General features: G+C 43.1%; 1 protein-coding gene across 1 annotated transcript in view; it reads right to left on the reverse strand.

Moving 5' to 3' along the window:
* cspg4 (chondroitin sulfate proteoglycan 4) overlaps positions 1-10,172 on the reverse strand; it is a 66,787-nt gene extending 56,615 nt beyond the window's left edge. The window contains exon 1 of the mRNA XM_053427820.1: positions 10,006-10,172. Coding sequence (XP_053283795.1) covers positions 10,006-10,081 — 76 coding nt within the window. The 5' untranslated portion in view covers positions 10,082-10,172. The remainder of the gene's footprint in view (positions 1-10,005) is intronic.
* Between the last annotated feature and the right edge of the window lie 3,594 nt (positions 10,173-13,766).

Here is a 13,766-nt window from a genome sequence, read left to right on the forward strand (position 1 = left end):
TCTTTGTTGACTTCAGTGTGTTCAGCTGTTGTTGTCCCTTGCTCATAGGTTCTAGTTCTTGCTATCACTTCCTCACAATAGCTTCATCTTCTGCCACATGTTTAGTGTCTCTGTTTGTTCAATCGGGCATGTCATCATTTTGAGCTTAATCTCTACAAATTTTCAGGAACTGTGAAAATTACAAGTTTAACTTAGTTTATGTGTAATTGCTAACTTTATTTTTGTCTGCAGCTAATTTCACTTTTCTCAATTCCCAACCTGTATCCAAGCCATTTATTCCCAACACTAATAATGATTAAATGATTATGATCTAAAACTTTACCATTATTTCACTAGTATCTTCCTGATACAACTAAAACTATCCAACTCTTCTAATCATATGAGCAGATATCTCTGGGCCGTACATGACAAAACACAGATAGCGGAATTTTTATTCCGAATTGAATGGTAATTTACACCCAGATTTGTTCCTCACACTGTTGTATGAAACCAAGTTGAACTTCAAACATCTGTTTTGCCATAGCCATGTGAACGATTCAATTAAACAAGAGGCTTGGTTGTCTGGTTTGCCACAACCAGTGACGTGTGCTCTAGCTCGGCTGTGCAGCTGTTCTGTGCTTCATGCAACTTTCCAGGCGGCCGTACTGTCAGTCAATCCAAACCATGGGACACGTCATTTCCTCCGGTTATTTTAAGCCTTCATAACCAGCGGGGTGACGACATTTGCTCGGGCCGGTTAACAGTGGGTTCTGTGTGAACCACAGCACATAGAGAATACACGCCCTCACACACACACACACACACACATGCACACACGCACACACAACCATGAGTGCAGACAAATAACCTCCACCCTGGATCCCCCCCCCCCCCCATCTTTCATCAGCCCCATGTGAAGCAACGCGCTCCTTTGTTGGTTTCTCCCATCTAGCTATATTTATCTGGTGCATGCTATTCCAGACTGTCATCTGCCAGATCCCAGGCTTGGTGCTATCCCCAGCCCCCAGGATTCTGTCTGAACCCAGCCTGTAATGAGGCCGTCTGGCGTCAAATTACTCCGAACACTCCATGGTGGCTCAGCGGTGCTGATGAAGATTTTCAACAGAGCGAGGCTAGTGCAGATCTGCCTTTATGTCAGCACGCTGTGAAAAGTGGCCCTTGTAACTGCAGCTTCCCTCTGCAATGTAGTGGAAGACTGTGTTGACGAAGCGGGGTGTAAATATTTACATAACTCAAAATCCTTCTCGTGGAAAATAAAGAAAGTTTGGTCCCGTTCTTGGTTTCATCCATCTGATATCGTCTAGGAGTCAGATGTTAGACAAAATCTCCAAACCTTATTCATGTGCCAAAACTTAGCCCATAACCAAATGCAGTGAGGATAAATATTCTTTTTTGGTCAGGAGATTCGCATAAAAGTTCCTCCAGCAGAAGATGAATCCCTTCCGTTGTCTTCAAGCAAAGATTCAAAAATGTCCCCGAGTCGAGAGCTAATTAGAAGCAGAAAAAACTAATCGTTTGGAGTCTGATGTCTCATGATTAACCACAGCAGCCTTGTGCTTATGAGTCATACACCCTCTGGGCAGGAGGGAGTCCCCGCACTCACAGTGGATTTCTCTATATTTAAAATAATGAGTCATATTCCTGTGCAAGCTACTGTCCCGTCGGACCTGTAGAAATAGTAGACACGAGTCTTTGAGGAATAGCCTTATGTAGAATGAAACCTACACATGTGAAATGTACCCGTAACAACTGAATATTAGAGAATGCTGTTTTTCTTTGTTAGTGTTACAGTGTGGCTTACTGTAAAAAGAGGCTTCTAACAAAGAGTCAAGGTCCCGGGAGATGAAGGATCGCTGAGGGAACATAAAACACATCTGATAACAAACTGCTCTCTCTATGGGCTGTTTCATCAGCTACTTCAGATCTAACATTCTTCAAACGTTGCCTAATTGTGGCACTCTCGCATTCTTACATTGCAGTTGTTTTGTCTATATTAGGCAAGAGCAGCGGCGGGACAATTTGATTAAAGCCTCCAGCTCTGGCTCAGCAACTAACCGACCAAGTCGAGTCCAGATGTTGGAGTGGAAACCTCTGTCTTTTCATAACATGTCTGCGATGAATCAGCCCCCAACACTGGAAACATTTCCCATGATTCACGTTGCTTTTCCAGTAGCTTTTTTGCTAACCCACTGGCCACATTGGTCGGAAGCCACCGAACGGAGCATGTGAGTAACACGTGATGCAGAGGGTTACACAAAGCCCACATTGTTCCAAAATAAAATTCAGACATTAATCTTTATCATGTGATCAGTATCTGAGGATATTTACAGTTGATGACACTCATGATAAACATGAGAGACATTTTGGGGGATGGGAGGTAAATTGACTGAGTAATTTCGCAAACTCCCTCTGGGGTGAAAATACATTTTGCTGTTCCCTTTTCCATTTCATTTATTTTCATTGGGTAAGAGACAGAGTGGCAGTGAGAATAGAACTAATTCCTCTTTATTCAACCAAAAAATGATTAAACAGACTATTCTCTGGGAAAAAAAAGAAAAAGAAGGAGCCCACAGAGGCCACTCGTATCGAGACATCTGGTCATGCATAATTCCTGCTTATTGAAAACTTCGCTGTTCAGTGATGATGAGATTTTTCTCCGAGTTTTTCATTGTGTGCACTAAACAGCTCTTATCGAAAACAAACACAAACAGTTCAGTAGCTGGAGTGGAGGAAGAATATGAGTCTCCTTTTATTTGTGCTATCATTCTGTAAAGCCCTCTGTAAAGAGGTTTTGAAAAGTTCTTTTGAAAGATTCTGTTGTTCTGGCCAATACTTTGGTCCTGGCTATAACATTTCAACAACTATCGAATGGAAAGTCACGTTCATAGTTCCCAGAGAGTGAATCTTTCTACCTTTTGGTATTTACCTTGTAAGTCTAACATTTTTATTTAGGAATTATTTACCTTTATTACCTAATACTTGCATTTCTATCAACCTCAGGGGGGAACTTTTTGTTTGGTGCCAATTAGCAAATGTTCAGATTTTGATTAGTTAAACTATGATGTTGGCATGCTAAAGTCAGTAGGCCTATGGCAAATATTGTGTTTAAGTGCACTACTGTCACAGATATAGTAGCATGGCTGTAGAAGAGTCTTTCCTGGCTAGAAACTCTAATCTATGTCTTATGAAAAATGTTATTTTCAAATCGTTTCAAAATAGGCGGATGGATGCCTCATCATGTCTAAAATTAAAAGGGATTTCACCAAAAACATTTTTCAGCCATTACTTCGAACCGTCCTAAGAACCCCCCAACACAAACACACACACAAGTTTTGAGATAATGGCATGAACAGTTTTTGAGAAAATAAAAGCAGTGTCAGACAGGGACAGAGACATTTCTCTAATTATTGGTTGGGCGGTCGGAGAATACAAAGTAGATCAATGTTCTCTGAGAGAAGTGTGGGGAGCATCTGTAACACGTCCATACGTTGCAATATCTAAATATAAAAAAAGCTGTTGAACTTTATGATCACAGGAAAAACCCGGGATGGCCCCAGTCCTGCAGCTGTAAAACGGTTTGATTGCCTTCAGCAAGGCCTTTTCAGTTCAGTCCCCTGGAACAAATGTTGGCTGTTTTCCCTCCTTCCCTCATGCAACTCTTACCCCACACGCTGCTGCCAGTGGAGGTAAAACTGTGTCCTTAGAATTGCCTAAAATTGCATTGAGCAAAGGTAATCACAGTCTAACAACAATTTGAAATTCCCAAATTGCCACTTACAGACCTGGAATCTGGGTGAAGACCATCCATCAATAAACTGCTGCACCCCCTCCCCTACTATCGGCTTATGTGACTGACATGGAAGGGGTTAGAATAACATGGGAACACACCATGAGATGGCCTTTCACCTTCCACCTAGGGACAGAATCTGGGCCTGTGTTTATGTACAGAAAGACGTTTGTGTACACACCCAGGGCTAAATGAGGTCTGTGTGTGGGCCGTCTGCCTGCTCTGAGCAGATCATGGCTCCTAAAATATAATCTAAGCCGCCTGCCGCTGACAGCCAGCAACCTCAAAGAGAGCAATGTGGGTAAAGATCATCTGCCGGGGGAGTATAGAGTCCTCAGGGTGCGGGACATGTCTTTTTTTCAGTATACTTGCATCACAATGAGAATAAACGGAGCTGTGATATTTGCTTTTGAAGTCACTGAGTCCTCTGCTTTAAGTGTGACAACAATGCAAGTGATGCGACGGGTAGGAGGGGATAATTTCACTCTTATTTCGAAAGGGTTCAGCATTTGGCACATTTGCAGCCGCTGTGACGACAACTCTGACGATAGCATATCACATGTTTCTCACTCTTTAAAGGATCATTCAGATTCGGTTAATAGACATTATTCCTGTCAGTAATTATAGCAGTGGAGTTGCCAAGTTATTAGCTGAGATATTAAAAAGAAGCCAGATGGGAGAAAAGCATGAGCAAGCAGATTATCAGACTGGCTTTAGAGAAACCTCTAGACTTAGCCTGATGAACAGACTACGTGGCTTTGGGGCAAAAATGCATCAGTGGACGCCTGTTGATCCCCCCCTCTTCAGTTCTCTGGTGTATGTAATAGTTTGTGGTGAATTATTTGAATTAGTGGATATCCATTATATAAGCAAATTGTAGCTAAGACAATGTCACTTTAAAGCTAGGGTTGGTGAAGGAAAAGCTAGCTAGGGCCACAGATGCATCCCATCCCCTCCCATTTAGGCCTCTCAAAGCTGCACCCTCTAAACACACAAACGTGCACTGACTGTCGTCAACGGCTGTAAGACGACTTCCCTGCGACTCGCTCGCCAACTTCTAGATATCATCTCTTCTTCAGCGCTGTAAGTCTCTTCGGGTGAAGGCTCTGGTCATGAGCAGTGCCATGAAAGGAAAGTGCACCCTGTCCTCTCTGACATCACTGGCTTCGTTTATTATCTCTTTCTGATGACTGTATTCATGATAAAACTTTTCTTGGAAACAAATCACCATCTACACATCGGAGCCCTGATACATGAAGATGCATTTGTCACATTGTGATTTATAGATGCATGCAATATTACCAAATCGACAAATTACCTAAGCAGTCACCATAAGTGCTTTGGAGCTTAAGAATCCCTAACAGTCTATGGAGCCTGGGGGCAGCTTCTCTTTGGTTGCAAGGTAAGCCAAAATATAAGAGAAATGAAACACGAATAATAATATATATACCTAAACTGTAAGCATCAATCACAGTCTAAAGAAACAAAATTTGACTTACTAGCCTAAATAGAAAAGTAAGGACAAGTACTGTAATTACTGAGCTGCCATGTGTCTCTCATCGTTGCAGGTAACATATGAAATCCTATCTGTAGGAACAAGATGAAGTTGAAGAGAGGAAAGGAGTGGGGTGAGGCAGGTTGCCGTACAGCTAACTTTGGATTCTTGCAATGATGTTTGCCTCGGGCCATAACTCCCCCCCAACCCAAAAGAAATACTTAATAAACCATGACTCACTGAAACTTTCTCTCTGAAAGTGGCAGGATGAAACATCAGGCAGGCAGAAGTGAGGGGGGTTATATCATATTAGGAACATTATCAACATTGGTCGTGTCCCATGCTCGGAGATGTTATGAATGTTTCATTTCCATGCAGCAAACCTCGTTAGTGAAGAGAAATCCTCCCAATGTACAATAATGACTCTGGATGTACAGCACTTTTACAGAAGAAATGCCCCTGCAGCAGACATTTTTACTTTTGATCTGACCTGTTAAGAGTTAAAAGTATAATTACATGTGTGCAATTTTTGCTAATTCTAATGCTGTTCTAATGTAGTTCTTAATGTTGACATAAAAAATGTTTCAATCGTGGAAAATGTGTACTGTATTCTGTTATAGATTATAGTTCATATTTGGGCCAGATGAAGAAATGTTAATAAAGTGTTAATATATGAAAGAAGAGGAAATTCCATTTTTAACAGTCACATTATTAGATAAAGTGGACATTTATTCAGATATGATAATGAAGTCGTAATTTAACTTGAAAAAGCCATTCTTTTTTATCGTAATTTACGACTTTATTTGCTTACAATATTCTGCCTTTATTCTCGAAATTGCTGCGGTCCAAATGCTCTGTTGTATAATGAGTTTACATGGAAACAATTGAAAACAATAATAACATGTAAAAGTCACTCCTATGTCTTACACAGCTGAAGTGACTGTAGTTTTTGGACATCCAGTCCTTTCAGTGACATGTGGATTCTGCGCTGCATCATAAACACTCCACATTTCCTTGCATGGATCCACTCCAGATGCCCCATTTCTATTCTGTCCTAACATTGTGTTGTGTTTAAACTGAGAGGTGAGGGGAGGGTCACAAAGTACGTCTGTGGGACCAGTACAAGCAGCAGAACGCTAATCTCATCAATTTCCCAATGCAAATATTGGATTTATTAATCTCCTGTGCAGACACTTGTAGTCACACCGTGCTCTCTTGCCAACTCTCAAGGAACACATGGCAGCCTTGTATACAGACACTTCACAAAGCCCAGGCAAAAATCCATATTTATTTTATCCCTGTTGCCATGGTGACAGTGTACTCCAGGGGCGGTAGCGGGCTCATGTGCAGTCTCCGGAAGCAAATCCCCCCGTTGGATTTTCTAATTGAAAATGCAAACACATTCAGGAGCAAGACATCTGTGAAGGACTGACAAATGTGCACAAACCAGGCAGTGTTCGCTGTAGATGTTCTGGGGCGGTGTGGCCAAGGGGGTAGAGCGGGCGTTCTCCAACATGAAGGTTGCCGGTTCAAACTCCACTCTTCCCCATCTGCATGCCGAAGTGTCCTTGGCAAGATACTGAACCCCTAAGTGGCCCCTCATAAATGTTGAGTGTACTAAAAATGTAAGTCGCTTTGGACAAAAGCGTCAACTAAATGACATGTAATGTAATGTTCTTCCCCTATTATATGTTATTTGACCAATTTAAGACAAACAGTCACAAGTATGGTCATTCCATCAATATTTTCGGTGAAAATGTGATTGTATTATATAATGTACATTCAGATCAATAAAGTACGTCTGTCAATCCATGCTTCCATTCATCTACCCCCCCCCCCCCCTCTCCATCTATCCGTCCATCTATCCATCCATTCACTATGTTGTTAGTTTTGGAGACAGAGCATTGTTAGTTCTGCCTATAGGGTTCACATTTGTATTTTTTTTAGTTGGGGACAACAAACAACTTTGTACAAAGGTTGATAATGGAGCAAGCAGGAACACCCCAACAGTCGATGGGGTGTGGCAGTCGATGTGGCTTCCTCAGGAGCAAAGAACCAGAACAGATTTGCACAACAACATCAGACTTTGTGTACACCGATCAAAAGACGCAAAGGCGGGAAACAAACTCTATTGCCAGGCCAACAGAACAACATGTAAGCACTGGAAAGCAATTTATGGTTTGGAAATGACTGCCCTGCCATTTGTTTCCCCCTTTCTTTCCAGTGGTGGTTGAATGGTGACTTTAATAGCCACTAAAGATATACAGAGCAGCAGGGCATTTTAAAAGACTGAGCTGGAACATGTCGCATCCAATTCCAGATCGAGCCATGATAACATGTTCATCATTTGATTTAAAAAAAAACGGTGTTCACATCTCTGCCAAATACAGAAAACCTCTACTTTCAATGTTTAATAAATATGTGTCTGTTTTATATTCTATGATGCACAGAATCTAAAGTTTGGGTTTGGAGTATTTACTGACCCTGGGTTGGTGAATGACTGTTCAATCATGCCAATGATTAATGAAAGGCTGTAACTGCAGTACCATCCTCAATGCATAAAAGCTCAAATATATTGACTGTGAAAACTCATGAATTTCCATGTGCACAGAGAATTACAGAATTGATTCAGTGAGCCACTGCTCTTGCTCACGCTGCATCATAATTGTTCCAGTGGCTGTTATGTGGGCGAATGAAACACGGTGGTGTAAGTCTATGGGAAAGTGGTAGATTGCAGCACTGAAGAAAAATGTTATGAGAGCGGGGACAGTTCAAGATTTGCCTCACATCATTTTGGCTTTAGTGCATAGAAGTTCCTGGAGGTTGAGGAAAGAAGAGAGAGTGGGTGCAGGCCAACTATTTCAGCATTTGTGCAAAGATGGCACAGTGCTTCTTTAAAGGAAGGGGCCCGACTTCGGGAACACCCAAGTGTCTGAACATCGAGTGGCGCATGGCATGTGACATTTGAGGGGATAAACACAGGGGAGAAACCCTGTGTAAGCCTGCTAGGTAGCTGGTGGAGGAGTCCCCTGACAGCTTGCGGCAGGCATTTTGTAGAGCGGAGGGGGGCCAGAATCTAATCAGTGACTCGGTACATCTGGTCAGCATTAGCATGTCGTTCTCCAGGGTCAGTGGGGGAACACTGTTCACACTGAGGCAGCGAGGCTTAACTAGACGAGGAGAAATCGTACCCTAGTAAACGTTTTTTCCACAGTTTGTTCCTGCCATCATTTTGATTAGGGGAACATTTAGTCTCAGATATGTGGAAAAAAGACATCAGCAGCGTTCATGCAGTCAGCATCTAAGCATAGTGCCTACCATTGTCTCCACATCTACATGAGGACGCTGCACTGTTACGCGGATGGTTTCTGCAAATTGCCCTCAAACTCAACGTGACCGCACTCAAGCAGCGCTCACTGTTTGCTCAGTGTATGGCTTATTCTTTAGCGGAGGTGTCTCCGTCACGGCAGCCAGTGGGGTTTATCTATAATTGAGCAAACAGAGGGGCAGATGACTCTTTTCATGCTTGTGGTGAAGAGATCACACTGCATAAGAAGTGACTCCGGCTCTCCAGCTGAGCTTTGATTCTGTGCCACTGAAACAAAGCGATTCTGCTCCGCGTTCAGATGAGGAGCCGCTGTCTTTTTTTTCCACTCTCACTGCCAATAAGACACTCGTGGAGAGATTTGCCCAGACTTAATTGGAGTGAAATTTGCACTGAGAGTTTGCGGATCTGACAGCTGGCAGAAAACAATGCGCTCAAACAGCTGCTCTAAGTCCAAGGCTGATGCTGCCAACTCTCCATTTGAACACATTTTATGCTGAGGTGACTTGGTTAAGCTGTTTCTGCCTGAGTTGAAGACAACTTCCATCCACGTGCCCGATTTGCTTCCCCCCAAACACTGAGCGACTCAGCAACTGTACTCACACTCAAAGTAGGAGAACTGAACCATAATATCACACTGAGAAAGGTACATCTGTAGCTGACTTTACCGGTCCTCTATGGGGCCATTGTACACTTTGGCCTGCCAGCATCCCCCTCCCTGTTGCACACACACACACACACACACACATACAGCCTCTCTCACTCCCTCTCCGCCTCTCACACTTTCATCTCTCCTCTCCGGCTGCACAGGGAGCAGCTCTAGCTGTCACTGTGCTCTTCCCTCTGAAAGAGGCATTCATTGCTGCCGGCGGAGGGACCTCAGCTCACCTTCTAACCACAGAGGGCCGCAGCTCGCCACCTCCTGCCTTTTAGCAACACACTTTCAATGCAAACATTCTCAAGGTAAATGTGCTCCCACATTCAATCAGGCACAGACTGAGAGGGAAAGAAAAAAAACTGCATGAGATGAGAAACCGACAGATGTTGTCTCAGACTTTGGACCAGGGTAGGACCCTTGGCACATCTTTCCCCTCTTGTATTGAGTTTCAACCCCAAAAAAGGAAGGTTTCACTGATGAGCAATGTGGGGTATGAGAGCTGTGAGAGTTAACAACAAAAAAGACCTATTCTGGAGGTAAGCCAAAAACTTTGTGCTCAAAGGGATATTGTTGCAGGTAAAACTTAAAGTGTGTGAGTTCAAGTTCGAGGCATTAACTCATCAGCTTGTCATTGTTTGACCAATGCATCTGGGAAAGCCTCCCAGGAGACGCTTATCTGATTTCCTGCGGTGCATCTCTGACAGAGGTGAAAACTAACAGTGATTTACAGTTTCACTTACCTCCGTGACCGGGGCTGGGGAGGCAGAGCAGCAGGGTCAGGAAGGCACCGACCGGGAACGAGTGCAGGGCTCTCATATTTTCAGTGCTGAAAGTTTAAGTCCTTGACTCTCACGTTAAAGACACGCCATTCAGAAGTGACTGAATGAGTTTCCAGTTTTAGGACCTGCTACAGGATAGTCCTCTGTGTGAAGGGGCAGGGCTGGGGAGGAACCATGAGAGGGACGCCCTCTTTCACCCCCCCCCAAACGCACACACATATTTAACAGCGGACTCAGTCACACAAGTCTGGTATATCATATCCCGCCTCTCCCTGCTGCCCCTGCACTTACACATTCACAAGTTCAAGACCTGCTACTACACAAACAAAAGATCACACAAACAATCACACGCATGCAAACACATGTATGTGCATTAACATATATATCAGACATGCTCCCTGAACCATGACTTAAATCTAACACTTCCAGAGAATCTCTTGCCTCTGTCTCCTCTGTCTCCCGGTCTGGCCACTGCTGGATTCGCAGACTCCCTCTTCTTCTCTCACGCAGTAATTGGAGAGGTCTTTGGAGACCAGCCTTCTGAAGGGATAAACCTTTTACTTTTAATTAAAGACAAATCAGGTTGCTCAACTCGCTCCCAGCTTTATCTTCCTAGCCTTGATCGATGTCTCGTTCTTTATGTTTTTGTTCAACAAACCTGCTCCTGTTTCTAATTAAACTCACAATTTCGTGTGCAGCGGCGGCAGGCTGTGTTGGATTTGCCTTCTCTATATCGCCCCTATTGATAGGGCACGGACAATGGGGAAAAAGTTTTACTGCTCAAGTTATCTAAAGCAGTCAGGGAGAACTTTAATCGTGGTGGGTGCTGTCACTGATTGCTCTTCACTTGGCTTTTACTTTCTTATTTTTTTTCTGTGTGAACATGCACACACTCCTCACAAGGATTAGTATTGTCTGGTTGGATGCTAAGATTAAACCTCAAGTTCACCCTCAAAGCCTCAACGTTCAATTTCACCCGTCTCACAGTCAGCTGGTTGGCAATTATTTCTCGTTCATTCTGACAGGCGGAATGGGAATACAATTAGTATTTTCTAAACACCTCCTCTCAGGTGAGGAATAACTTTGACTGCGGCTCTTGCAGTTCAATTAGAAGTTTTCACTGCAGCTGAACAGAGTTCCTCAGAGATGATCTTCAAATTAGCTGGCGTATGAAGTATGATAAACTATTCCAAACATGCGTGCATGCAAATTCTCAGTTCAATAGCTTCAAAATATCATCAAAATATCTTGTTTTTACGGCTTTCATCTGGATTTCTGTGATCTCTGTCAAAAAGTTCTTCTTCAAACAAACCAGAATGCCTTTTTCTTTGGATCAATAGCACCTCCAGTGGCCGATGCCTTAACTGCTCCACCCTGAAGTGGTAATAATTTGTTGGGAAAACAACAGCAGCGGAGAGCACATCTCCGTGCGCGGCATAAAGGGTGTGAATGATTGTAGCCGTAAGAAAACCTGTAAAATAGCACATGGCAGCTCCAGCATGACTCTATTCATTGCAGGGAAGCTTTTCTGACATCGCAGCCTCCCTGATTATTTCGCCATGACATGAGCTACAATTAAAAGGCTCCCTCTGAGCCACAGCCAACCGTTTGCACCAATGACATGCTCTCGCCTCCCTGGGGATGCATAATTTGCCCTGGAGGGATGTCACCCACTGATACGAGTGGGCTCCTGCAGTATGTGAGAGGCACAGGCGGTCTTATGCAACACGCAACACCAGTGGCCCCTTTAGCACAAGAGTTCCAGATGATACAAGTAAATGTGTCAGGACACAACTTTGTAACGATACGTTGACGCAATTCTAGGGATTTTTTATTTTTGGTTTAACAATGCATGTGAGTGCTTTGATTAATGGTCTCCTGTGGAGTCTTTATGATCTTCTTTGTTTACATTGAAATCTTCTTACCGAGATATGATACCTGCCTCGAGGCTTAAAAACATGTTGAATGCATTTCCCACCTCATAAAATCCTTTTTTAATCTTGTGAACCCTTCTTTATGTACTATAGCCTGCACTCCTCTTCTTTTTATTATCTACCTTTATAGCTTCATTACTACACTTTACACTGAATCCTGTGCCGTGTTAACCCCTAGTTTGCATGTGAATCCTTGTGGTGGTGGAAGATGACAAAAACAGCATCAAACTCTGATGGAATCAATGCAAAACAGAAACACAGTAAACACTACAAAATCCATAGAGTACCTTAAGGGGTGAAGTAGACCTGCACTTGGGGGCAGCAGAAAACTTTGAAAAAGCAAAAGTTGATAAAGTTGCTCTAGCAAACCATTTATTTACACTGTCTGCAAGTCCTACACTCACTCACTTTTCAGTTCTATTTAAGTCTCGCACAACTCCTGGGGGAAATATCTGCCTCTTAAGCTTCTAAATACTCCACTGGGTTTATCAGCTAGTTGCAAAGTGTGTCAGACTGCTGCTCAGAGTAGGTCAGGTATTGCATATTATTGGCACTTTCACACCTACCTGGTTCCGTCCGGACTTTGGGACTTTTCAATTAAGTCCAAACTTTAAAAAAACAGGTGTGAAATGTACCACAAGAACACACCAAAACTTAGTTTGTTAAAAAGGGGTGGTATCAGACCAGATCAAGCTGAATCATGGTTTGGCTCATTTCAGACCAATTGCAGGAAGTTGAGGCAGCATTAAACAGTGGAAGAAGAGAAAGAACCTGGAGTGGCTCACAGGATTGCTTCCAGTGTTAGCCTCCGGTAATACAATTACATTACATTTCAATGTTTGAACGACAAGGCAGTCACCTGGGCATCCAAACTTGGTGACACTTGTAGTAAAGGCATTGTAATGTTAGAATGGCAACAAAATTAAGAAAGGGACCAGGTTATTTAAATTTCTCCATGCAAACAGAATAGACAACACGCTGAAGTCAAAAACACGGCCATTGACAAGCCAATCAATGTCAAGTATAGGTATATGAAGCCAATGTAGAACATGACGACAGGATGTACGTCATACAAAAGTCTTTAATCCACCCTTCAATTATAATTTGAAACCAAAACCAGACTTACCAGATTAACACTCAAAAACCAAGGGCTTCAGAGTGCGACCATTTTGGTCTGTGAAGTGCATCTATGTTCCTTGGTTGCACCGGTGCACCAAACATTAAGCTGTCTGTCTCTGCATCTGATCTCTGTGGAGTTTACACTGACACACACAGGCCCCGGGCTGGCCCCACCCGCACTCACTCACACACTCACACACGGACCGCTACTACAAAACGATTAGTGCCACTGATTCAGGATCAGACAAGAAGCGGCGGTTGGTTTGTACCTTGTGAAGGTCTCTGACTGAGTGTCCTCCCACAACACCCCTGCTGAGCTGCAGTTATTTTACTCCGTAACAATAAACACCAACACTCATCATAGGTTCTTAGGACCTGAACATTACTGAACTTTACTTTGTGTTTGATTGATTCGCTTCATGAGTTTATGAGACACGTATTTTAACACATTGAAAAAAAGTCTCTGCTACACCAACACAAGACGGGCACAGCCACGACATCAGTGTTAAAGTGACCAGAACGATCTGAATTCATGATGTGACACCATTGATTAATTACTAAATAAATGGGATTGTTTGGGTGAAGTACCACAGAGAGGAGCAGGCACACACACACATACACAATCATATGGTTGAGATGCTGGAACCCAAACTTATACAATACAAAGCT

This window comes from Pleuronectes platessa, chromosome 7 (genome assembly GCF_947347685.1).
Source record: "Pleuronectes platessa chromosome 7, fPlePla1.1, whole genome shotgun sequence".
Taxonomy (NCBI): Eukaryota; Metazoa; Chordata; class Actinopteri; order Pleuronectiformes; family Pleuronectidae; genus Pleuronectes; species Pleuronectes platessa.